Source organism: Nerophis lumbriciformis, linkage group LG04 (genome assembly GCF_033978685.3).
Source record: "Nerophis lumbriciformis linkage group LG04, RoL_Nlum_v2.1, whole genome shotgun sequence".
In the NCBI taxonomy this organism is placed as follows: Eukaryota; Metazoa; Chordata; class Actinopteri; order Syngnathiformes; family Syngnathidae; genus Nerophis; species Nerophis lumbriciformis.
Window position 1 is genome coordinate 7,494,000 of NC_084551.2, and position 26,474 is coordinate 7,520,473.

Sequence of the window (26,474 nt, forward strand, 5' to 3'; positions counted from 1 at the left end):
ATGGTAAGAGTCATTCAAATAACTATAACATATAGAACATGCTATACGTTTACCAAACAATCTGTCACTCCTAATCGCTAAATCCCATGAAATCTTATACGTCTAGTCTCTTACGTGAAAGAGCTAAATAATATTATTTGATATTTTACGGTAATGTGTTAATCATTTCACATATAAGTCGCACCCCCGGCCAAACTTTGAAAAAAACTGCGACTTATAGTTCCGAAAAATACGGTACTTTCTTTTGAATTAATTAATTTGAAAAATTACAACAACCATAATAAACACTTAAATGTGTAACTGGACATTAATGTTTTTCTACAGGCAAAATTTTTGACACTAATTTATGCAGTTCAAAATCCTATAACATAACTAGAAAATTCCCGCGGAAATTTGGATGGGCCTGCTATCTGTGCCCTGGACCTCTGGCCGGGGGTCGCCGTACCCATTAGATGGTGTCTGAATCTGTGAGTTTTAGCTGTAACTGTACGTAATGAGCCACAGAGCTAGCCTAAAACAGTAGCATGTTTACATAAAAATGCTAACACTTAGCATGTGTGCTAACGATAGCATGATAGCAGTCAGCATGTTTCATATACAAAGTTATATGACTCAAAGGTGAATGGATGCGGAAATGGGAAAAAAAGTGTAAAATTAGATGGAAAAAGTTAGCAAGCTTTGCTAGCATGTTATCGTTTGCATGTTAAGGGGTAAAAAAATGTCATATACCAAGTTATAGGACTCCGGTGTAAACGGTTACGAAACTATCTAAAAAAAAAAGTTGGCAGGCTAATGTTAGCATGTTAGTAATCTAAGGTTAGCGTGATAACAGGTAGCTTGTGTCACATACCAAGTTATATGACTCTAAGGTGTATGGCTGGGGAATTAGAGTAAAAAGTGTAAAATTAGCTAAAAAAGTTAGCATGTTAATGTTAGCATGCTAATGTTAGCACGCTAACAGTGTCACATACCAAGTTATATGACAATAGGGTAAACAGTTGCAAAATTAGCTCAAAAAGCTAGCACGTTAATGTTAGCAGGCTATGCAGTTCACAATCATATAATAATATATTTTTATGTTATTCTATTCTTACAGGGCAAAAAAATAACTATAGTTAAAACATGAAAAAAAGCTAAAAAATCTGTGAAATTTTAACTAATAATGAATAGTATGCTTAGCCACCAATAATACAAAGCTGACATAATATCTGTTTTTAGCATTTTTAAAATAAAAAAATATCAAAATGGCCCCTGTGTACTTTGACTTTTGGTGGAAAAAGTTTGGGCCTCTCTGAACTAACGTATCAAAAGTATCGATATTTTGATTCGAGAGTTGATATCAAATCGATATTTCAGTATCGATCCGGACATCACTACACATCACTGTGCACCTACAGTTAGGGTACCTCGGTTTTCGAAAAGTAATCCCTTCCAGAAAGCAAAAAACAGAATTGTACGAAAAGCTTCTTTTTTTTTTTTAGCTTTGTATTAATAATGTAAATCTGATCCTTTCCTCACATCCAAAAATATCAATAATAAACACATGTATAGAATAAATGTAGTTTACAGAAAATGCTCCTAAACCACACAGCTTAATACTTACAACTACTTTTGTAAATCTGCATTTCTGTAGTCTTCTCAAAAGAAAAAAAAAATAGATTTTTAAAAAAACACAAGAGGAATACAGTAGTATCTCAACTTACGAGCTTAATTGGTTTAGTGGTGGAGCTCTTAACTCAAAACACTTGTATCTCAAATCAACATCTCCTATTGAAATTAATTGAAATAAATGTAATTTGTGCTTCCCCCCCACCCCCCAACAAAAAAAATTGTAACATGAAACATTAGCCTTTTAAAAAGAAAATCTAATTTTTGGATAAGGAATATTGTATATAAAATTATAAAAGATAAAGTGGTACTAACAATACAGTACAGTAGTTTTTTTCCAGTAGTAATAATAATGTATTGCATTCACCTTTGAGAGTAGACTTTTATAGTATTTCCTTTCAGCAACTTCTCTGTCAAACACACCATCCGCTGCTTTACATGTCCGCCGATAATATATTATTTTACTATAAAACTCAGTGCGTGTAATGTACGGAATAATTTTGGTTGTGCTTACCGACCTCCAAGCTATTTTATTTGGTACATGGTGAAATGATAAGTGTGACCAGTAGATGCCAGTCACACATAAGAGATACGTGTAGACTGCAATATGACTCAAGTAAACAACACCAACATTTTATATGTTCCATTGAAAATATAGAACATTACACACGGCGCTCAAAAATCTATCGAAATGTTTTAGTACGACTTTGGTAAGCTATGAAGCCGCACCGCTTGATGGATTGTACTGTGCTTCAACATACGAGTATTATTATGGTGTGTGTATAAGGTAAGACATTATCCGGCGTTTTGTTTCGCAATAATATGCAAAAGCAACTTTTCTTACCTTCTGGTACCTGCTGATCTGTGTTTGGGATCTGCATAAATCCAGAAAATTTGCGCGTGTCCGCCTTCGTAGTCCGTGTCGACGCTGTAGTCGAAAAGCTTCTTCTTTTTCTCTATCTTCTTATGTGACATTCAGCCTCCATTTCTAATATAAAGTAGTGTAAAGTTCTTACTTATATCTGTCAGTAAACTCGCCATGAAAGCGCTAAAACATACCGGTGTAGTGAGTTTACATTATTCACCCAAGGAACTTTAGTTATTAGAGAGTTCCGGTCGGACGGTTTTTCACAGGACACATTTTCGGCCTTGTTGTTGTTGCACTAGTGAGCCACGGATGAGAAGATGCTGCTCCGTTATTGATTGAAGTAGAGTCTGTATGTCATTAAAACAGTTAGCTCCATCTTTTGACACTTCTTCCACTCCCGTCCTTGCACGCTACACCGCTACAACAAAGATGACGGGGAGAAGACGCTGCCGAAATAAGACCGCCCACAAAACGGCGCATCCTGAAGCGACTGTCAGAAAGCGGCTTGAAGATGATCTGTAAAACATAGTCTATGCAATATTTTGACCAAAGAACTACCATCACATGTTATGTAGACCACAAGGAAGTGTTTACATTTAGAAAAAAATAAAAATAATATGACTCCTTTAATGCGCCTTATGAAAATAGACCTGACTAGACCCGCTCATCGGCAGTGCACCTTATAATCCGGTGCGCCCTATGGTCCGGAAAATACGGTATTCAGTACTATTATTTAGCTGCAATTATGTACCCAAAGCAATACAAGTGTAAATATGAGCATTCCCTGTGATCTGTCAATCAACCCAACTTTATTTATATAGCACTTTTCACGCTCGGGCAAGTTGCAACCCGAAGAGCTTTTCAGAAAGAAGAAAAACAAGGAAGAGGAGACAAAAACACACACACAAAAACAAAACAAGCAGGAAAAAAATTTAAATGTACATCGTCGAAGAAAAAAAAGTAGTTTGAAACATATCAGAAAATATATGTAAAAAATAAAATATGATTAATACATTATTGAAAACATAACATTGAGAGAATAATAGTAGTAATAATAACAATGAATGAATGAAACAGAAAATAAAAAGATTATAATAAAAAAATCAAAAACATAAAAAGAGTTTAACATGATCAGTAAAAATCCTGATTAAAAATGTGTCTGTAACCCTTTTTTGAAAATACCAACAATCTCTGCAGTCCAGAGTCTTTTCAGAAGGCTGTTCCACAGCTGGGGGCCATAGTGGTTAAATGCCGCCTCACCGGGAGTCTTTGGTCTAGTATTTGGTAAAGATAAAAGGCCAGTGCCAGAGGACCTCAGGATACATAAGGGTTGACACGGTAAGAGCAGATCAGATAGACAAGAAAGGCCATTATGACATTTAAATCCTAATAATAGAACTTTGAAATCGACCCTGACAGGGAGCCAATGCGGTGAGTTTCAAACTGATGTTATGTTACTTGGCGCCTCACTGACAATAACACATCTGTGTTGATGAATTTGTATTAACAACGTTATGTCGATTATTGTTGCAGCCCAGGTTGAAACACAATCAAATGTTGTTCGTAAAAATCTTGTTTTTTTAAAAGTATTGCTTCACCAAACATTGCTATTGTTTATGCATTAGTGTGACTGTAGTCTGATTATAGAGTAGTATTGTCCCGATACCAATATTTTGGTACCGGTACTAAAATTATGTTGATACTTTTCTGAATAAAGGGGACCACAAAAAATGGCATTATTGGCTTTATTTTAACCAAAAATCTTAGGGTACATTAAACATATGTTTCTTATTGCAAGTTTGTACTTAAATAAAATCGTGAACATACTAGACAACTTGTCTTTTAGTAGTAAGTAAACAAACAAAGGCTCCTAATTTAGCTGCTGACATATGCAGTAACATATTGTGTCATTTTCCATTCTATTATTTTGTCAAAATTATTAAGGACAAGTGGTAGAAAATGAATTATTAATCTACTTGTTCATTTACTGTTAATATCTGCTTACTTTGTCTTTTACACTTCTGTTAAAATGCAATAATCACGTATTCTTCTGTTGTCTAGATGCTTTACATTAGTTTTGGATGATACCACACATTTAGGTATCAATCCGATACCAAGTCGTTACAGGATCATACATTGGTCCTCGTGTGTCCAGGGACATATTTCCTGAGTTTATAAATACAATCTACATTTTTAAAAAACGAAAGAAGATTTTGTGATGCCAAAAAATAGAGACGTAATCATAGTAGTATCGCTCCTGTACTTGGTATCATTACAGTGGATGTCAGGTGTAGGTCCACCAATGGCGTTTGTTTACATCGTGACGCCGGTGAGCTACGGTGTGTAGTGAAGCATGTTTAGCTATTCCTCGTCCTGCAGGGATGATACTTGTAAGATACTTACTTTATTTGTCGCCATGGAGGCGAGGATTAGTGATTTAGAAGTAGCTAAAACATTGCAGACTGGGGCTGGACTTTAGCCGCGAGCTAGCTAGCCATGTCTTAAAGGGGAACATTATCACAATTTCAGAAGGGTTAAAACCATTAAAAATCAGTTCCCAGTGGCTTATTTTATTTTTTGAAGTTTTTTTCAAAATTTTACCCATCACGCAATATCCCTAAAAAAAAGCTTCAAAGTGCCTGATTTTAACCATCGTTATATACACCCGTCCATTTTCCTGTGACGTCACACAGTGATGCCAACACAAACAAACATGGCGGAAAGAACAGCAAGATATAGCGACATTAGCTCGGATTCAGACTCGGATTTCAGCGGCTTAAGCGATTCAACAGATTACGCATGTATTGAAACGGATGGTTGTAGTGTGGAGGCAGGTAGCGAAAACGAAATTGAAGAAGAAACTGAAGCTATTGAGCCATATCGGTTTGAACCGTATGCAAGCGAAATCGACGAAAACGACACGACAGCCAGCGACACGGGAGAAAGCGAGGACGAATTCGGCGATCGCCTTCTAACCAACGATTGGTATGTGTTTGTTTGGCATTAAAGGAAACTAACAACTATGAACTAGGTTTACAGCATATGAAATACATTTGGCAACAACATGCACTTTGAGAGTGCAGACAGCCCAGTTTTCATCAATTAATATATTCTGTAGACATACCCTCATCCGCGCTCTTTTCCTGAAAGCTGATCTGTCCAGTCCAGTTGGAAATGCATCTTCTTTGAGTGTCGCAGGATATCCACGCATTCTTGCCATCTCTGTCGTAGCATAGCTTTCGTCGGTAAAGTGTGCGGAACAAACGTCCAATTTCTTGCCACTTTCGCATCTTTGGGCCACTGGTGCAACTTGAATCCGTCCCTGTTCGTGTTGTTACACCCTCCGACAACATACCGACGAGGCATGATGTCTCCAAGGTACGGAAAACAGTAGAAAAAACGGAAAATAACAGAGCTGATTTGACTCGGTGTATGTAATGTGTTTGAGAAAATGGCGGATTGCTTCCCGATGTGACGTCATCGCTCCGAGAGCGAATAATAGAAAGGCGTTTAATTCGCCAAAATCCACCCATTTAGAGTTTGGAAATCGGTTAAAAAAATATATGGTCTTTTTTCTGCAACATCAAGGTATATATTGACTAGGGATGTCCCGATCCGATATTTGGATTGGATCGGCCGCCGATATTTGCCAAAAAATGCGTATCGGCAAGGCATGGGAAAATGCCGATCCAGATCCAGTTTTAAAAAAAAAACTCCGGTCCGTGTTTTCCAACGCACCTATTTAAATAATACATTCCACTTTTTTGCTGCTCCCTAATTTCCGTTCCGCATTTTCCAGCACACCTTCAACACATCCACAGGTCTGTGGATTCTCACGCAGTTGCTTTTAGCTGCTGGCATTACACGACAGGCTCTTCTCACTCTTTCCTGTGTCTCCCTCTCACAGACAGCAAGCGCACCTTCTTACACACGTCACATACTGTCACGTCATACGTCACATACTGTCACGTCATACGTCACATACTCTCACGTCATACGTCACATACTGTCACGTCATACGTCACATACGTATACGTCCTCCCCGAGCAGAGAGGTAGCAGCATGGCTAACGTTAGCTGTGATGCTAGCGCAGCCGTGTGACCAACGTTCTCTCTAAGGTGCGCGCTTGTGCAATTGCGCACTGCTCAAGTGTCCTCTGCGCATAGCAATTATATGCCACGCACAAAATCAAATAAAAAAATAAGCGCATAACAATTTTCGACACACGGACACGACAGAGAAAACAGTTTTCGTCATCATTGTTCAAATATTGTAACGTCTGTCGAGACGCTTATCTCCATTCGGTGCCACACGCCCACACCATCAAAATGCCGAGGCAAAAATTTCCACATCAACACCGTATGAAAAAATTAGTGATTTTTTTAGTTGTGATTTCCTTCTCTGCATGAAAGTTTAAAAGTAGCATATATTAATGCAGTATGAAGAAGAATGTTTTAATGTAGACATGCAAGCCTTGAAAGAAAATTGTGAAAATCAAGACTACATTTCCTGCAAATGGGTGCATTTCTACCCTATATTTTAACTTTAGATTTATTCTCATATCAAACTCTTTTGGCTGTCTTTTTGACACTTACATCAGGCGCCCCCCTCCACACCCTGGATTATAAATAATGTAAATAATTCAATGTGATTATTTTGTGTGATGACTGTATTATGATGATAGTATATATCTGATAGTATATATCTGTATCATGAATCAATTTAAGTGGACCCCGACTTAAACAAGTTGAAAAACTTATTGGGGTGTTACCATTTAGTGGTCAATTGTACGGAATATGTACTTCACTGTGCAACCTACTAATAAAAGTCTCAATCAATCAATCAAAACACATAGAATCATCATACTGCTGTGATTATATGCATCAAGTGTTCATTCAAGGCTGAGGCAAAATATCGAGATATATATCGTGTATCGCAATATGGCCTTAAAATATCGCAATATTAAAAAAAGGCCATATCGCCCAGTCCTAGTTCAATGATGCCATTTCTGTTTGTCATGTATAATTTTGTCTATTTTGTGTTTATCCTTGAATAAACAGGTCAGTTTCTTGTTACCAACCATTGTGTATTATTCAAACTCCCCTAATTCAGCTGGCTAGTTGTTATCAAGAGTACAAAACCCTTTTCAACATGATTCTGACAACTAAGTAGGCTAAATAACTTTAAACTTTAATACATGCTCGGATAGGCCAGTATCGGTCAGTATCTGTATCGGATCGGAAGTGCAAAAACAATATCGGTATCGGACAGAGGTGGGTAGTAACGCGCTACATTTACTCCGTTACATCTACTTGAGTAACTTTTGGGATAAATTGTACTTCTAAGAGTAGTTTTAATGCAACATACTTTTACTTTTACTTAAGTATATTTATAGAGAAGAAACGCTACTTTTACTCCTCTACTTTTATCTACATTCAGCTCGCTACTCGCTACTAATTTTTATCGATCTGTTAATGCACGCTTTGTTTGTTTTGGTCTGTCAGACAGACCTTCAAAGTGCCTGCCTTACTGGTGACGTTTCACTTCGTTCCACCAATCAGATGCAGTCACTGGTGACGTTGGACCAATCAAACAGAGCCAGGTGGTCACATGACCTGACTTAAACAAGTTGAAAAACTTATGGGGGTGTTACCATTTAGTGGTCAATTGTACGGAATGTGTACTGTACTGTGCAATCTACTAATAAAAGTTCCAATCAATCAATCAAAAGTGTGAAGGAAAAAAGATACTTTTTCATTCCAACCATACATCCCGTCAAAAGCCTAAAAACTGACCGCACATGAGGACGTTCCTGTCTTCACAATAAAAGTGCCGCTCCATCGCGCCTGCGCTTTCAAAATAAGAGTCTCCGAAAGCCAGCGCAAACAAGCTAGCAAGCTACGGAGTTTGACGCCAATATATTTCTTGTAAAGTGTATAAAAACGAATATGGAAGCTGGACAACTAAGATGCCAAAAACTCACCACTTTCATGTGGTATTAGACAGAAAGGAGGAACTTTTCTTCTCCTCCATTTGAAAACGTGGACGTTATCATCACGACTGCCTGATTACAATCAACGCAAGTCATCAGAATCATGTAATACACCAACTTATATTCTAGTCTTCATGAAAGAAAGGAATCTATATGTTAAACATGCATGAATATATTCATTAAAACACCTCTAACATGTAAACAAAAACAGCAAAATAAATACATATAAATTATATACTGTATATATCAATGTATATGTATGTATATATCAATGTATATGTATGTATGTATGTATATATATATATATATATATATATATATATATATATATATATATATATATATATATATATGATATGAGTGTGTATGTTACTCATCAGTTACTCAGTACTTGAGTAGTTTTTTCACAACATACTTTTTACTTTTACTCAAGTAAATATTTGGGTGACGACTCCTTACTTTTACTTGAGTAATAAATCTCTGAAGTAACAGTACTCTTACTTGAGTACAATTTCTGGCTACTCTACCCACCTCTGGTCCAAACTTCATCTTTTAGCTTTAGTTTTTAAACCAAAATGCGTCCGTTCTTACCTTTTCTGTCTACACACTGTGTCTGTTTGTATGTACTCTGTGATCGTGCGCTGCCGAACTTGCTCTTCTGGTACTTTTTAGAGGCGGTATAGTACCAAAAATGATTCATTAGTATCGCGGTACTATACTAATACAGGTATACCGTACAACCCTACTATAGAGCTGAACTGGACAACAGACTTGCAGAGTTCTCCACTGTGGTTGTTTTAGAAACGTGTTGTCTCATCACATAATATCAGCTCTAGCTTTTTTACATCCATGCATCAGTTTGATACATTCCATGCATGCTGTGATGATTTCAACCAGCATCTCACATCATAAGCAAACTAAACCGCATCCAAAAGTCTACTAGGGGATTTTCCTGGGCACAGGAAAAAGACTGAACGTTGAAAAGGTTAGCGTTTAGTCCCTCGTTTTTTTTTTTAGTGCAGACTGCAGTGGGGGTGAGGCGACAGTGATCAGCACGCAGTGGTCGAGACATCTGCCTGCTGGTGTCTTTTCACTCCGGGGCAAAGCGCACTTCCTTAATGGCGTGTGAGGCAGCAGCTGCCACGGCAACTGAACAGCCTGAAGGTCAGCTTTTCCCCTCACGATTCAGTGACAGCTGACTTAAAGGTCATTTGGTCACAATGTGTTAACGGCAAACGTTCGCCGACGGGGTCGGAATGACCAGCAGCAAAGCTCTGTGACTCACTGCCTGCGTCTGAGTCGCAGGAACACCCCGTGACTGTCCACCGGAATCAAATGTATTTAAGATACTGGAGGCACACCGTATCTTTACACATCTTTAATCTCTCTGTATCATCTTCCCCCAGAGGCGAAAATCACGCTATGCAGAGCTTGACTTTGAGGTAATTTTAGTCTCTTTGATTCATTCAGAAGCTTCGATATGTCTCTTAACTGCTATGCTTGCACACGTTTATTATTCACTTGTTTGCTTGGGACTTCAGTGTGCAGATTAGACTAGAAAGGGGGTTTCATTCATGCTGTTTCCCTGGCGTAACGTCCAATATTCCTGTGCAGAAGATAATGCACACCCGGAAACGCCACCAGGACATGTTTCAGGACCTGAGCAGGAAGATTCACAGTGCAGACAAGGATAGAGAGTCTCCACCTGTTGATGCTACCAAAAGATGGAGCGTGTCCTCAGCCGGCAGCGACAAGACCAACATGAGTGTAAAGAGTTTAACTTTATTCTGTTCTGCCCCCTCCCTACCCCTATTTCTAATGTTTTCCTTTCACCTAACTCCTAAATCCAAAACGTGCCTGTGTCGGACCCATACTTGCCAACCTTGAGACCTCCGATTTCGGGAGGTGGGGGGAGGGGGTGGGGGTGGGCGTGGTCGGGGTGGGACGGAGGCGTGGTTGGGGGCATGGCTAAAAGGGGAGGAGTATATTTACAGCTAGAATTCACCAAGTCAAGTATTTCCTATATATATATATATATATATATATATATATATATATATATATATAGGAAATACTTGACGTTCAGTGATATCTAGCTATATATATATATATATATATATATATATAATAAGATAAATAAATATATATATATATATATATATATATATATATTTTATTATATATATATATATATATATATATATAGGAAATACTTGACGTTCAGTGATATCTAGCTATATATATATATATATATATATATAATAAAATAAATAAATATATATATATTTTATTATATATATATATATATATATATATATATATATATATATATATATATATATATATATATATATAAAAAATAAATACTTGAATTTCAGTGTACATTTATTTACACATATACACAGACATAACACTCATCTACTCATTGTTGAGTTAATGGTTGTATTGTCCATCCTTGTTCTATTCTCTGTCACTATTTTTCGAACCATGCTGAACACCCTCTCTGAGCATTGCTGTGTGGCACGCACAAAAGTGCTTTCATCAAATGCACTAGATGGCAGTATTGTCCTGTTTAAGAGTGTCACAACATTGCTGTTTACGGCAGACAAACTGCTTTACGGTATACAAAAAAGTGACTGCTGTTGTTGTGTGTTGTTGCCACGCTGGGAGGACGTTAATGAAACTGCCTAACAATAAACCCACATAAGAAACCAAGAACTCGCCCTCCATCATTTTATAGTTATAACGTGATTGGGCAGGTACGCTTTTTTATATTGTGGAGGACCTGAGTCCGCTTGAATTTCGGGAGATTTTCGGGAGAAAATTTGTCCCGGGAGGTTTTCGGGAGAGGCGCTGAATTTCGGGAGTCTCCCGGAAAATCCGGGAGGGTTGGCAAGTATGGTCGGACCCAATCGGCTGCAGTCGTGCACAGGGCCGTACTCTATGCTAGATCCTCCCTACACTAGGAAGGGGGTTCATACGGCCCCGTTCGTCGCGGTTTACCTGACACATGAAACGTGACAAATTAGGGGTTTGTGTTTTCTACCGTATTTTCCAGACTATAAGGCGCACTTAAAATCATTTTTTGTCTTCAAAACTCGACAGTGCGCCTTATAACCCGGTGCGCCTGATGTACGGAATTATTCTGGTTTTGCTTACCGACCTCGAAGCTATTTTATTTGGTACATGATGAAATTATAAGTGTGACCAGTAGATGGCAGTCAAACATAGGAGATATGTGTAGACTGCGATATAATGGCAGTCACACACAACAGATACGTGTAAACAACACCAACATTTTATATGTTCCATTGAAAATATAGAACATTACACACGGAAAAATCTATCAAAAATGTTTTAATACGACTTTGGTAAGCTATGAAGGATGGATTGTACTGTGATTCAACATGCGAGTATTATTATGGTGTGTGTATAAGGTAAGACATATTATCTGGCGTTTTGTTTTGCAATATTATGCAAAAGCAACTTTTCTTACCTTCTGGTACCTGCTGATCTGTATTTGGGATCTGCATAAATCCTGAAAAATTGCGCGCGTCCGCCTTTGTAGTCCGTGCCGACACCGTAGTCGATAAGCTTCTTCTTTTTTCTCTATTTTCTTGTTATGGGACAACCGCTGTTGCCATTTCTATTATAAAGTAGTGTAAAGTTCTTACTTATATCTGTCAGTAAACTCGCCATGAAAGCGCTAAAACATACCGGTGTCGATAAGCTTCTTCTTTTTTCTCTATCTTCTTGTTATGGGACGTTCATCCTCCGCTGTTGCCATTTCTAATATAAAGTAGTGTAAAGTTCTTACTTATATCTGTCAGTAAACTCGCCATGAAAGCGCTAAAACATACCGGTGTAGTGAGTTTACATTATTCACCCAAGGAACTTTAGTTATTAGAGAGTTCCGGTTGTTGTTTCTGGATGAGGAGATGCTGCTCCGTTATTGAGTTAAGTAAAGTCTGAATGTCATTAAAACGGTTAGCTCCATCTTTCGACACTTCTTCCACTCCCGTCCTTGCACGCTACAACAAAGATGACGGGGAGAAGACGCTGCCGAAGGTGAGCCACGTAAATAAGACCGCCCACACAACGGCGCATCCGGAAGCGACTGTCAGAAAGCGGCTTGAAAATGATCTGTAAAACATAATCTATGCAACATTTTGACCAAAGAACCACCATTACATGTTATGTAGACCACAAGGAAGTGTTTTCCATTTAGAAAATAATAATAATAATAGGACTCCTTTAATGCGCCCTATAATCCGGTGCGCCTTATGTATGAAAAAAGATCAGAAATAGACCATTCGACAGTGCGCCTTATAACCCGGTGCGCCTAATGTACGGAATGATTCTGGTTTTGCTTACCGACCTCGAAGCTTTTTTATTTGGTACATGATGAAATTATAAGTGTGACCAGTAGATGGCAGTCAAACATAGGAGATATGTGTAGACTGCAATATAATGGCAGTCACACACAACAGATACGTGTAGACTGCAATATGACTCAAGTAAACAACACCAACATTTTATATGTTCCATTGAAAATATAGAACATTACACACGGCGCTCAAAAATCTATCAAAATGTTTTAATGCGACTTTGGTAAGCTATGAAGGATGGATTGTGCTGTGATTCAACATGCGAGTATTATTATGGTGTGTGTATAAGGTAAGACATATTATCTGGCGTTTTGTTTTGCAATATTATGCAAAAGCAACTTTTCTTACCTTCTGGTGCTGCTGATCTGTATTTGGGATCTGCATAAATCCTGAAAAATTGCGCACGTCCGCCTTTGTAGTCCGTGCCGACACCGTAGTCGATAAGCTTCTTCTTTTTCTCTATCTTCTTGTTATGGGACATTCATCCTCCTCTGTTGCCATTTCTAATATAAAGTAGTGTAAAGTTCTTACTTATATCCGTCAGTAAACTCACCATGAAGGCGCTAAAACATACCGGTGTAGTGAGTTTACATTATTCACCCAAGGAACTTTAGTTATTAGAGAGTTCCGGTTGTTGTTTCTGGATGAGGATATGCTGCTACGTTATTGATTTAAGTAAAGTCTGAATGTCATTAAAACAGTTAGCTCCATCTTTCGGCACTTCTTCCACTCCCGTCCTTGCACGCTACAACAAAGATGACGGGGAGAAGACGCTGCCGAAGGTGAGCCACGTAAATAAGACCGCCCACAAAATGGCGCATCCGGAAGCGACTGTCAGAAAGCGGCTTGAAAATGATCTGTAAAACATAATCTATGCAACATTTTGACCAAAGAACCACCATTACATGTTATGTAGACCACAAGTGTTTTCAATTTAGAAAATAATTATAATAATAGGACTCCTTTAATGCGCCCTATAATCTGGTGCGCCTTATGTATGAAAAAAGATCAGAAATAGACCATTCGACAGTGCGCCTTACAATCCGGTGCGCCCTATTGTCCGGAAAATACGGTACTTTACCCGCCAGATAGCAGGAGATTTTTGATGTAGTATGGCGCTTTCCATCATTTTCAGCAGACTGCATCTCCCTTTCACGAGAGAGCCATCCAAATATGGGGCCATATGAATCCCTTGCCTACTGTAAGAACCAGCGTCCTCTGCATTTTAGAACTTGGTGTAAACCAAAAAAAAAGCTCTTTTTGGATGTTTTTCCGAATGAAAGGACGAAAGAGAAGGCGGAGTGCAGTTTATCAACGCTGCGAAAGGGACACCGACTCCATATGTTCTCGTAGTTTTTCTGTAGGCCAGGTGTTTGAATAATTTAACCTACGAGGTGTTTTTGTTGGCCAACAGTAGTCGCTGGTGGAAGAGAAATAATGTGGCATGAATGCATCATATTGAGGCATTGAACTCATGCATGCAAGCACAAATGATGTACCTGCAGACTTGAGGATATAAAGAACGCCATCTTCCACTCTATTATAGCGAACTAAGCAACGCTTTGTTTTTTCACATTCAATAGACAAAAAAAAAAAAGGTCACCACCGGCGGAATTTAGCGGTACAAATAGTTAAGAGTCTTCTATTTAATAATTACTGCTACTGGGGCGGTATAGCTCGGTTGGTAGAGCGTCCGTGCCAGCAACTTCAGGGTTGCAGGTTCGATCCCCGCTTCCGCCATCCTAGTCACTGCCGTTGTGTCCTTGGGCAAGACACTTTACCCACCTGCTCCCAGTGCCACCCACACTGGTTTAAATGTAACTTAGATATTGGGTTTCACTATGTCAGGGGTCGGCAACCCGCGGCTCCGGAGCCGCATGCGGCTCTTTGATCACTCTGATGCGGCTCAGCAGCTTACTTGCTGAACCCCCCAATTTTCCCGTGAGACTTCTGGATTTCAGTGCCTCTCGCAGAAAACTACCGGGATTAATATTCACCGATTTTCACCCTCACAGCTATAATAAGGGCGTGCCATGATGATGCAACATTTGGCGCTCTCTACAATCTGTATTAACAGTGTGCCAGCCCAACACTTGTTATACAATATACATCTTCTGCTTGCACACGTACGTGACAGCAAGGCATACTTGGTCAACAGCCACACAGGTTACACTGACGTTGACCATATAAAACAACTTTAACACTCTTACTAATAATGCGCCACACTTTGAACCAAAACCAAACAAGAATGACAAACACATTTCGGGAGAACATCTGCACCTTAACACAACATAAACACAACAGAACAAACACCCAGAATCCCATGCAGCCCTGACTCTTCCGGGCTACATTATACACTCCTGCCCCGCCTCTGTGCGTCGGTTGAGGTGGGCGGGGTTTGGTATAATGTATCCCGGAAGAGTTAGGGCTGCATGGGAGTCTGGGTATTTGTCCTGTTGTGTTTATGTTGTGTTACTGTGCAGATGTTCTCCCGAAATGTGTTTGTCATTCTTGTTTGGTGTGGGTTCACAGTGTGGCGCATTATTAGTAAGAGTGTTAAAGTTTTTTTTTATACCGCCACCGTCAGTGTAACCTGTGTGGTTGTTGACCAAGTATGCCTTGCTGTCACCTACGTGAGCAAGCGGAAACACCATACAACGTGTAGCTGATCAGGCACGCAGGTGGTAGTGGGTGCTATATGCTGAACCATCACGGCACGCATGACGCTGACAAGCGTCATTCATTAAAAACCCGCGTGCCGCACCAGTTTTCAAATTCCATATAAAGGCGTGGGCAGCGTGTCTGAGACCCCTGGTTTATACATAGCACAAAGCAAAAAGAAAATTTTGTATGCAGTGTTATTTCATTTAAAATTTCCAAAAAAAAATTGCGGCTCCCATTGTTTTCTATAATTTGCGAAACTGGTCAAAATGGCTCTTTGACTGGTAAAGGTTGCCGACCCCTGCACTATGTAAAGCGCTTTGAGTCACTTGAGAAAAAGCGCTATATAAATGTAATTGACTTCACTTCACTACTGCACGGGTGATCATGTTCCATCTGGCAACATGTTACTCAACCCTAACTGCCGCTTCCCTACAACATGTATGTCGTGTATGCCAGCCCTAATATTGATATCATGAACTGAATTCTGTATTGCTGCTGATTTTGACAATTTGTTGTGGATTACATTTCATATTGTTGCTTAGTTATATTTTATTTATATAATGATAATATATTTCTTATTTATATTAAAATATTTTCATTATTTTTCTATACTATTAAAAAATACATACCGTATTTTTCGGACCATAGGGCGCACCAGATTAAAAGGCGCACTGCCGATTCAGGTGTATTTTCATACAAAAGGTGCATTAAATGGGTCATTATGATTTTTTTCTGAATTTAAAAAACTATCTTGTCGTCTACATGACATGTAATGGTGGTTCTTTGGCCAAAATGTTGCATAGATTATGTTTTACAGATCATTTTCAAGTCGCTTTCTGAGCGTCTCTGCAGGATGCGCCGTTTTGTTTTGTGGGCGGTTTTATTTACGTGGCTCACCTTCGACAGCGTCTTCTCCCCGTCATCTTTGTTGTAGCGCAACAACGCCGGAAATGTGTTCCGTGAAAAGCCGTCCGACTGGAACTCTCTAATAACTAAAGCATACTTGCCAACCCTCCCGGATTTTCCGGGAGACTCCCGAAATTCAGCGCCTCTCCCGAAAACCTCCCGGGACAAATTTTCTCCCGAAATTCAGGCACATAATATAATCAGCGTACCTGCCCAATGACGTTATAACTGTAGAATGATCGAGGGTGAGTTCTTGGTTTCTTATGTGGGTTTATTGTTAGGCAGTTTCATTAACGTCCTCCCAGCGCGGTAACAACACACAACAACAGCAGTCACATTTTTGTCTACTGTAAAGCAGTTCGTCTGCCAGTAAACAGCAATGTTGTGACACTCTTAAACAGGACAATACTGCCATCTAGTGCATTTGATGAAAACACTTTTTGCGTGCCACACAGCAATGCATCATCAGAGGTGGCTAGAAAAACAGCATGGTTAGAAAAATAGTGACAAATAGAACAAGGATGGACAATTCAACCCTTAATTCAACAATGAGTAGATGAGTGTTATGTGTGTGTATATGTGTAAATAAATGAACACTGAAATTAAAGTATTTCTTTTATTTATATATATATATATATATGAAATACTTGACTTAGTATTTCTTATATATATATATATATATATATGAAATACTTGGTGAATCCTAGCTGTAAATATACTCCTCCCCTCTTAACCACGCCCCCCCCACCTCCCGAAATCGGAGGTCTCAAGGTTGGCAAGTATGAACTAAAGTTCCGTGGGTGAATTATGTAAACCCACTACAATTTTTAGCGCTTTCATGGCGAGTTTACTGACAGATATAAGTAAGAACTTTACACTACTTTATATTAGAAATGACAACAGAGGAGGATGAATGTCCCATAACAAGAAGGTAGAGAAAAAGAAGAAGCTTATGGCTACGGTGTAGGCACGTACTACAAAGGCGGACACGCGCACATTTTCAGGACTTATGCAGATCCCAAGTACACATCAGCAGGTAAGATAAATTGTTTTTTTATAATATTGTGAAACAAAACACCAGGTAATATGTCTGCTAATAAGTGCCATCATATACACACACCATAATAATAATAATAATAATTGGGATTTATATAGCGCTTTTCTAAGTACCCATCAATCATTCACACCTGGTGGTGGTAAGCTACTTTCATAGCCACAGCTGCCCTGGGGTAGACTGACGGAAGCGTGGCAGCAATTTGCGCCAACGGCCCCTCCGACCACCACCTATCATTCATCATTCAATTCACCGGTGTGAGTGGCACCGGGGGCAAAGGGTAAAGGGTGAAGTGTCCCGCCCAAGGACACAACGGCAGCGATTTTTGGATAGTAAGAGGCGGGGAGCGAACCTGCAACCCTCAGGTTTCTGGCACGGTTGCTCTACCCACTACGCCATGCCGCCCTGGCAATAATACTCATATGTTTAATGCGCCGACAATCCATCAAGCGGTGCGGCTTCATAGCTTACCGAAGTCCTACTAAAAACATTTTTGACAGATTTTTGAGCGCCGTGTGTAATGTTCTATATTCTCAATGGAACATTTAAAGTTTTGGTGTTGTTTACTTGAGTCAGTAAGCGCAACCAGAAATATGCCGTACATTAGGCGCACCGGGTTATAAGGCGCACTGTCGATTTTTGAGAAAATGAAAGGATATTAAGTGCACCTTATAGTCCAAAAAATACGGTATATATTTATGTTTTACAAACCCCGTTTCCATATGATTTGGGAAATTGTGTGAGATGTAAATATGAACGGAATACAATGATTTGCAAATCCTTTTCAACCCACATTCAATTGAATGCACTATCAAGACTAGATATTTGATGTTCAAACTCATAAACTTATTTTTTTTGCAAATAATAATTAACATAGAATTTCATGGCTGCAACACGTGCCAAAGTAGTTGGGAAAGGGCATGTTCACCACTGTGTTACATGGCCTTTCTTTTTAACAACACTCAGTAAACGTTTGGGAACTGAGGAGACACATTTTTTAAGCTTCTCAGGTGGAATTCTTTCCCATTCTTGCTTGATGTACAGCTTAAGTTGTTCAACAGTCCGGGGGTCTCCGTTGTGGTATTTTAGGCTTCATAATGCGCCACACATTTTCAATGGGAGACAGGTCTGGACTACAGGCAGGCCAGTCTAGTACCCGCACTCTTTTACTATGAAGCCACGTTGATGTAACACGTGGCTTGGCATTGTCTTGCTGAAATAAGCAGGGGCGTCCATGGTAACGTTGCTTGGATGGCAACATATGTTGCCCCAAAACCTGTATGTACCTTTCAGCATTAATGGCGCCTTCACAGATGTGTACGTTACCCATATCTTGGGCACTAATACACCCCCATACCATCACAGATGATGGCTTTTCAACTTTGCGCCTATAACAATCCGGATGGTTCTTTTCCTCTTTGGTCCAGAGGAAACGACGTCCACAGTTTCCAAAAACAATTTGAAATGTCAGACCACAGAACACTTTTCCACTTTGTATCAGTTCATCTTAGATGAGCTCAGGCCCAGCGAAGCCGACGGCGTTTCTGGGTGTTGTTGATAAACGGTTTTCGCCTTGCATAGGAGAGTTTTAACTTGCACTTACAGATGTAGCGACCAACTGTAGTTACTGACAGTGGGTTTCTGAAGTGTTCCTGAGCCCATGTGGTGATATCCTTTACACACTGATGTCACTTGTTGATGCAGTACAGCCTGAGGGATCGAAGGTCACGGGCTTAGCTGCTTACGTGCAGTGATTTCTCCAGATTCTCTGAACCCTTTGATGATATTACGGACCGTAGTTGATGAAATCCCTTGCAATAGCTGGTTGAGAAAGGTTTTTCTTAAACTGTTCAACAATTTGCTCACACCTTTGTTGACAAAGTGGTGACCCTCGCCCCATCCTTGTTTGTGAATGACTGAGCATTTCATGGAATCTACTTTTACACCCAATCATGGCACCCACCTGTTCCCAATTAGCCTGTTCACCTGTGGGATGTTCCAAATAAGTGTTTGATGAGCATTCCTCAACTTTATCAGTATTTATTGCCACCTTTCCCAACTTCTTTGTCACGTGTTGCTGGCATCAAATTCTAAAGTTAATGATTATTTGCAACAAAAAAAAAAGTTTAGCAGTTTGAACATCAAATATGTTGTCTTTGTAGCATATTCAACTGAATATGGGTTGAAAATGATTTGCAAATAATTTTATTCTGTTTATATTTACATCTAACACAATTTCCCAACTCATATGGAAACGGGGTTTGCACTTGTAAGCACCGGCATTGTTTATAAAAGTAGTACGAGATGATACCTCAACAACACCCAGCCTTAGAGACATCTAAAGAAACTAACTTTATTTTTTATTATTATTTTGAGGCATGTATAATCTTGTTCACTGTTACCAAACACATTGTGTTATTTAGCTGGCATAATCCATGCAGGTGAAACAAGTGTTTCTCTCCATTCTGTCCATTCAACAAAGTGCATGGTTACACACTCAATGCAACTCAAGTCCTGCAAAATCTTGTAGATTATTCATTTTTCATCTTTCTTTGTAGGTCCTTTCATGCATTTGAGCTTCCTTCTTATTATTTGTCATTTTCGATTCAGATTGTGTTTCCATGCTTTAACAAACATGCTTTTTTTTTTAAATGACGCGTGTATGACAAATGACTGCCGGGTTTCTGCTTGGAGATTAACTTCTATTCATGCTCGTGCAACCGTAGAATTGCAACCTTTATTTTTTTTTAACTGCCTTTTCGAATTTGATTATTAAGCATGAACTATTTATCTTGCTTACTTTTGTCAGGCATCAAGCTGTGATGCCATAATGGACAGATGAGGAAAGGAATGTACTGTGAACGCCATTTAACTGCATTTCAATACATCCTCTGAGCACGTTTCTAACACTGTGAGGACCGGGAAGAAAAGTGCAGCACTCTTTCAAATATGTGCAGTGAGCTTTTAAGCCTCCTTGGCTTTAAAGGCGTTATTTTCTGCACATAAAATGAAAAAAAAAGAGAAAAAAAAAGTATTTGTCACTAGCTGGGAATCTGAGTGGTGCGAGAGCCAGGGTAAAATCCTCACCTTGGTCCAGAGGATTTAGTTGTGAGTGTGTGTAATGTGCAGTGTTGATGCAGGCTGCTGTGCACTGGTTATGACCACATCACATTTGTTTTGTCACACATCATTTCAAAATGTGGAGTAGCAGAATCTTACGATACGGTCGAATATTTCTATGCAAAAGAGTGAACCAAATATATTATTTCATAATCTTAAACAGAAGCTCCTCCTACTGTTTTAATCCACAACATGCGTGTGCTTTAGGTTCATGTAATTCAGCTCATTACATAAAAGGAATCAGATAACCAACTCATAAAACACACTACTAAGTACAGTAAATTCCAGACTATAAACCACTACTTTTTCCCCTACACTTTGAAACCTGCAGCTTAAAAACGGTGCAGCTAATTTATGGATTTTTCTTCGCTGACGGCCATAATAAAAATAGCTTTGAAAAAAAAAGAAAAGCAAATACACTTGGAAGGTGTTTTACTGTTTGTGCTCTGGCGCCATCTTTTGGACGAGTTCGCTCACTGCAGTCTTTCCATTCAGTGCTTTCAACCTGAAGTCTTTTTGCTGTCCATAGCGTTTCTACTCGTATGGATTCTTCAATTACAACTCCAAGTAACGTTTGTAATTTTTACTGTTTTTACTTACTAAACCGTCCCACGTGTGATGTCTGTAGGAGTGTTATAATGCATATTTGTATGAGCTATAGTAATGTAATGACGCTAGCTTTGTTAGCATTAGCTATTATGCTAACACGTTTGCAAGTGTTTGTGTTATTATTATTATTATTATTAACTTACAATAGCGTTCTTTTTGTATTAAAGTTAAAGTACCACTGATAGTCACACACAGGGGCGCCGAAAAGGGGGGGTAAAGGAGACGGATTCTAGGGGCCCATGATGAAGGAGGGCCCAGAGAGGCCCCTAATGATGATGAAATTATAATACAGAAAAATAATGACACTGCGTTGGGGGCCCTATAAAGATTCTTTTCATGGGGCCCAAAATCCCTAGCGGCGCCCCTGGTCACACACACACTAGGTGTGGTGAAATTACCCTCCGCATTTGACCAATCCCCTTGTTCCACCCCCTGGGAGGTGAGAGAGCAGTAAGCAGCAGCGGTGGACGTGCCCGGGAATCATTTTTGGTGATTTAACCCCCAATTCCAACCCTTGATGCTGAGTGCCAAGCAGGGAGGTAATGGGTAATAGTCTTGATATGACTCGGCCGGGGTTTGAACTCACACCCTACAGGGCGGACACTCTAACCACGAGGCCACTGAGCAGATTTGTTTGTTATTATTATTGTTACAGTTTCACAAATTATTCAGTAAATTCGCCAAAACGTCAACCGTGGAGTTACTGAGTCTGTTTAGGTGATTTGGAGAGCTAGCTTCCGCATCTAGTGGACCCATGTCGATGACTTCTGTTTTGTTTGATTAGCCGTTTTACTGCCGTATTACATCATTTCACAACGTATATACAGTACAGGCCGAAAGTTTGGACACGCCTTCTCATTTCAATGCGTTTTCTTTATTGTCATGACTATTTACATTGTAGATTGTCACTGAAGGCCTCAAAACTATGAATTAACACATGTGGAGTTATGTACTTAACAACACTGAAAACACGTTTTATATTCTAGTTTCTTCAAAATAGCCACCCTTTTCTCTGATTACTGCTTTGCACATTCTTGGCATTCTCTCGGTGAGCTTTAAACACACCTGTGAATTGAAAACCATTTCTCTTGAAGCTCATCTAGAGAATGCCAAGAGTGTGCAAAGCAGTAATCAGAGCAGAGCGTGGCTATTTTGAAGAAACTAGAATATAAAACAGTTGTTCCACCTTTTTTTCTTAAGTACATAACTCCACATGTGTTCATTCATAGTTTTGATGCCTTCAGTGACAATCTACAATGTAAATAGTCATGAAAATAAAGAAAAAGCATTGAATGAGAAGTTTTGGCCTGTACTGTGTCTGCGGCTTATAGTTTGATGCAGCTAACATATGGAAGAAGAAAAACATTCACCAACATTTAGTGGGTGTGGCTTATATACCGGTACGCTGTACAGTCCGGAAAATATGGTACCTCCAAAACCAATCAAATCAATTTGTAGCCAGTGAAGCAGCTGTCTAATGTAATCCGTCACTTTGACAATATTTAATATACAGTAATTGTTTGGAGTAGAATATGTCATTGACAAACAAAGATGTACCGTAGGGCTGGACTGGTGCTGTAACTGTAAATCCACCGTCCAAGCCAAGATCAGGCGAGGAAAGGCCAAAGATCTCAGCATAGGAACGATAGCTCGATGAAGAAGTCTCACAAAATCTAACAAAGTCTTCCTCTGCAGTTAATGATGATGGTCAGCCTTGCCAAAACATGCAAATAAATACTACAGTAGGAAGTCGCCATTTACCTGACACAAGAAACTTGACAAATTAGGGGGTTGAAACCACCTTAGCCCTCAGCAGTGTTGAATATTTTGAAATGTGTTTAGTGGCAATTCCAACTATGACCAGATGCTGTGTAGAGTGACACTTTCCATCATATACAGGTAAAAGCCAGTAAATTAGAATATTTTGAAAAACTTGATTTATTTCAGTAATTGCATTCAAAAGGTGTAACTTGTACATTATATTTATTCATTGCACACAGACTGATGCATTCAAATGTTTATTTCATTTAATTTTGATGATTTGAAGTGGCAACAAATGAAAATATAAAATTCCGTGTGTCACAAAATTAGAATATTACTTAAGGCTAATACAAAAAAGGGATTTTTAGAAATGTTGGCCAACTGAAAAGTATGAAAATGAAAAATATGAGCATGTACAATACTCAATACTTGGTTGGAGCTCCTTTTGCCTCAATTACTGCGTTAATGCGGTGTGGCATGGAGTCGATGAGTTTCTGGCACTGCTCAGGTGTTATGAGAGCCCAGGTTGCTCTGATAGTGGCCTTCAACTCTTCTGCGTTTTTGGGTCTGGCATTCTGCATCTTCCTTTTCACAATACCACACAGATTTTCTATGGGGCTAAGGTCAGGGGAGTTGGCGGGCCAATTTAGAACAGAAATGCCATGGTCCGTAAACCAGGCACGGGTAGATTTTGCGCTGTGTGCAGGCGCCAAGTCCTGTTGGAACTTGAAATCTCCATCTCCATAGAGCAGGTCAGCAGCAGGAAGCATGAAGTGCTCTAAAACTTGCTGGTAGACGGCTGCGTTGACCCTGGATCTCAGGAAACAGAGTGGACCGACACCAGCAGATGACATGGCACCCCAAACCATCACTGATGGTGTGGGTTGGTTTGGTTTGCATTTCCTTTGGAAATCGAGGTCCCAGAGTCTGGAGGAAGACAGGAGAGGCACAGGATCCACGTTGCCTGAAGTCTAGTGTAAAGTTTCCACCATCAGTGATGGTTTGGGGTGCCATGTCATCTGCTGGTGTCGGTCCACTCTGTTTCCTGAGATCCTGCTGCTGACCTGCTCTATGGAGATGGAGATTTCAAGTTCCAACAGGACTTGGCGCCTGCACACAGCGCAAAATCTACCCGTGCCTGGTTTACGGACCATGGTATTTCTGTTCTAAATTGGCCCGCCAACTCCCCTGACCTTAGCCCCATATAAAATCTGTGGGGTATTGTGAAAAGGAAGATGCAGAATGCCAGACCCAAAAACGCAGAAGAGTTGAAGGCCACTATCAGAGCAACCTGGGCTCTCATAACACCTGAGCAGTGCCAGAAACTCATCGACTCCATGCCACGCCGCATTAACGCAGTAATTGAGGCAAAAGGAGCTCCAACCAAGTATTGAGTATTGTACATGCTCATATTTTTCATTTTCATACTTTTCAGTTGGCCAACATTTCTAAAAATCCCTTTTTTGTATTAGCCTTAAGTAATATTCTAATTTTGTGACACACGGAATTTTGGATTTTCATTTGTTGCCACTTCAAATCATCAAAATTAAATGAAATAAACATTTGAATGCATCAGTCTGTGTGCAATGAATAAATATAATGTACAAGTTACACCTTTTGAATGCAATTACTGAAATAAATCAAGTTTTTCAAAATATTCTAATTTACTGGCTTTTACCTGTATATACTACTTCCTCTCACGGGGCAATATGAATTATTTCCCCACTAGTTTGTTTGTACTTTGGTTTAGTTGGTGACATTTCTGCATTCTGTCCAATTTATCGTAGACTTCACAGGCCACTTCTCATGGAGAACAGCTGAAGACTGATGACTGAGGGTCGTAACAAACCGTGTTCATAAATCAACAACCATACACTACTTCCTGTTGTAAATGAGCCATTCAACCAAATTTGTTTGTTGTAATTCTCAGGGAGACGCTATAAGACCATCAAAGCAAGGACAAATAGACTGAAGAACAGTTTCTATCCTAGAGCTGTTATTGCCCTAAACTCTGCACTTACCTGAACACTCACCACTTTATTACTTGCTTACCTCTGATAGAGATCTGCTGTGCAATGTTTTTAACATTTTATTATAATTGTAAATTGTTTTATTATTGTTGTTGTCTTAAGACTATTTTATGTAGGTTTGTTTTAAAAACACTGGGCTGGATTGCTGTCCAATTTCGTTGTTTCCATACAATGACAATAAAGGTACCGTATTTTTCGGAGTATAAGTCGCACCGGAGTATAAGTCGCACCTGCCGAAAATGCATAATAAAGAAGGAAAAAAACATATATAAGTCGCACCGGAGCCCGGCCAAACTATGAAAAAAACTGCGACTTATAGTCCGAAAAATACTTTATTCTGATTCTGATAAAGATAACCTCAAATTTTCAAATGAATATCTTATCATACACATTGTTCCATGTCAGGAAACATTATTTGTACAAGGTTTCTGTGGCAAACATACCTAATTTTAGTAACAGGACTGAAAGTAGGGCTGCACAATTAACCGAATTTCTATCACAATCACGATATTAGCTACACTGATTAAATGAAGGTTATCTTCGGCAATGTTAACATTTAAAAGACAGGCTCTGTTGCATAGTAAATCAAGCAATTTCACAGCCGCAGAGGCAGAAAAGTAACAGCGGATCTATGGCGTCACATTAGTGCCAAAAATCCGAGCGCATAAAAACTGTTATCGCGCGCTGATTTTCCACTTCGTAGATGGCATCTCTCCTCGCGCTGTCATGTTTCTTTTTGGCACTTTGGGGGCGGGTATGCTTAGACGGCCCCTTCTTTCTGATTGGTCAGGCGAAAAATGCTGAAAAATGCTCAGAGCCAATCAGAAGTATAGCAGGGCGGGTCATCGTCAATATGTATCAAGATTTACGGAGGAAGAAGTGGATAAAAAAAATGTCGCGCGCTGATGAAGGTTATTTCATACCACATAAACACAATACAGGGTAATACAAAATGTGACCCAAATAAATAATAAGACAACAAACACCATAATCACATCTTTCAGCCAGAACTGGTCCACCAGCAATAACATTATTTTATATTTTCACTTCTTCTTGAACATTTGTTTTCTAATTTATGGAATTTCTTTTGATTCAGCCATAAAATTAATGAAATAATCTTTGAATTTTGTTTTTAAAATGTTAAAAGTAGCTTTTAATAATGTATTCTGAAACAGTTTAAAATAATCAGAGAACTGACTAACACTGACCCTACACAACTATGTTGCACAATTAAGTCTTTTTTTTTTTTAAAGCGAAAGAGGTAATTTCAACAGGTACAGCATCCTATGTCATATCTACATGTAATAAGATTTGTAACAAGGCAAACCGTTTGTAAATTGGTCGAAAATCGAGCAAGTTATGGTAATTTAATAGTACATGTACCATTGACATCAATGTAATGATTGAGGCTAGATGTCCGAGGTAAGATGGCTACAACGTTGCTACGCTGGAGAATGATTGGTCATATGAAAAA

The 26,474-nt window shown here is 39.2% G+C and overlaps 1 protein-coding gene across 6 annotated transcripts in view; it reads left to right on the forward strand.

Moving 5' to 3' along the window:
• adgrb1a (adhesion G protein-coupled receptor B1a) overlaps window positions 1–26,474 on the forward strand; it is a 432,260-nt gene that overhangs the window by 398,395 nt on the left and 7,391 nt on the right. For 4 of the 6 annotated variants that reach the window (XM_061948457.2, XM_061948442.2, XM_061948465.2 and 1 more), the window contains 2 exons: window positions 9,875–9,910; window positions 10,083–10,235. The exons of 1 other annotated variant lie outside the window; for it this stretch is intronic. In XM_061948457.2, the coding sequence (XP_061804441.2) occupies window positions 9,875–9,910; window positions 10,083–10,235 (189 nt within the window). The remainder of the gene's footprint in view (window positions 1–9,874; window positions 9,911–10,082; window positions 10,236–26,474) is intronic. One more of the 6 variants, XM_061948450.2, reaches the window with a different exon arrangement.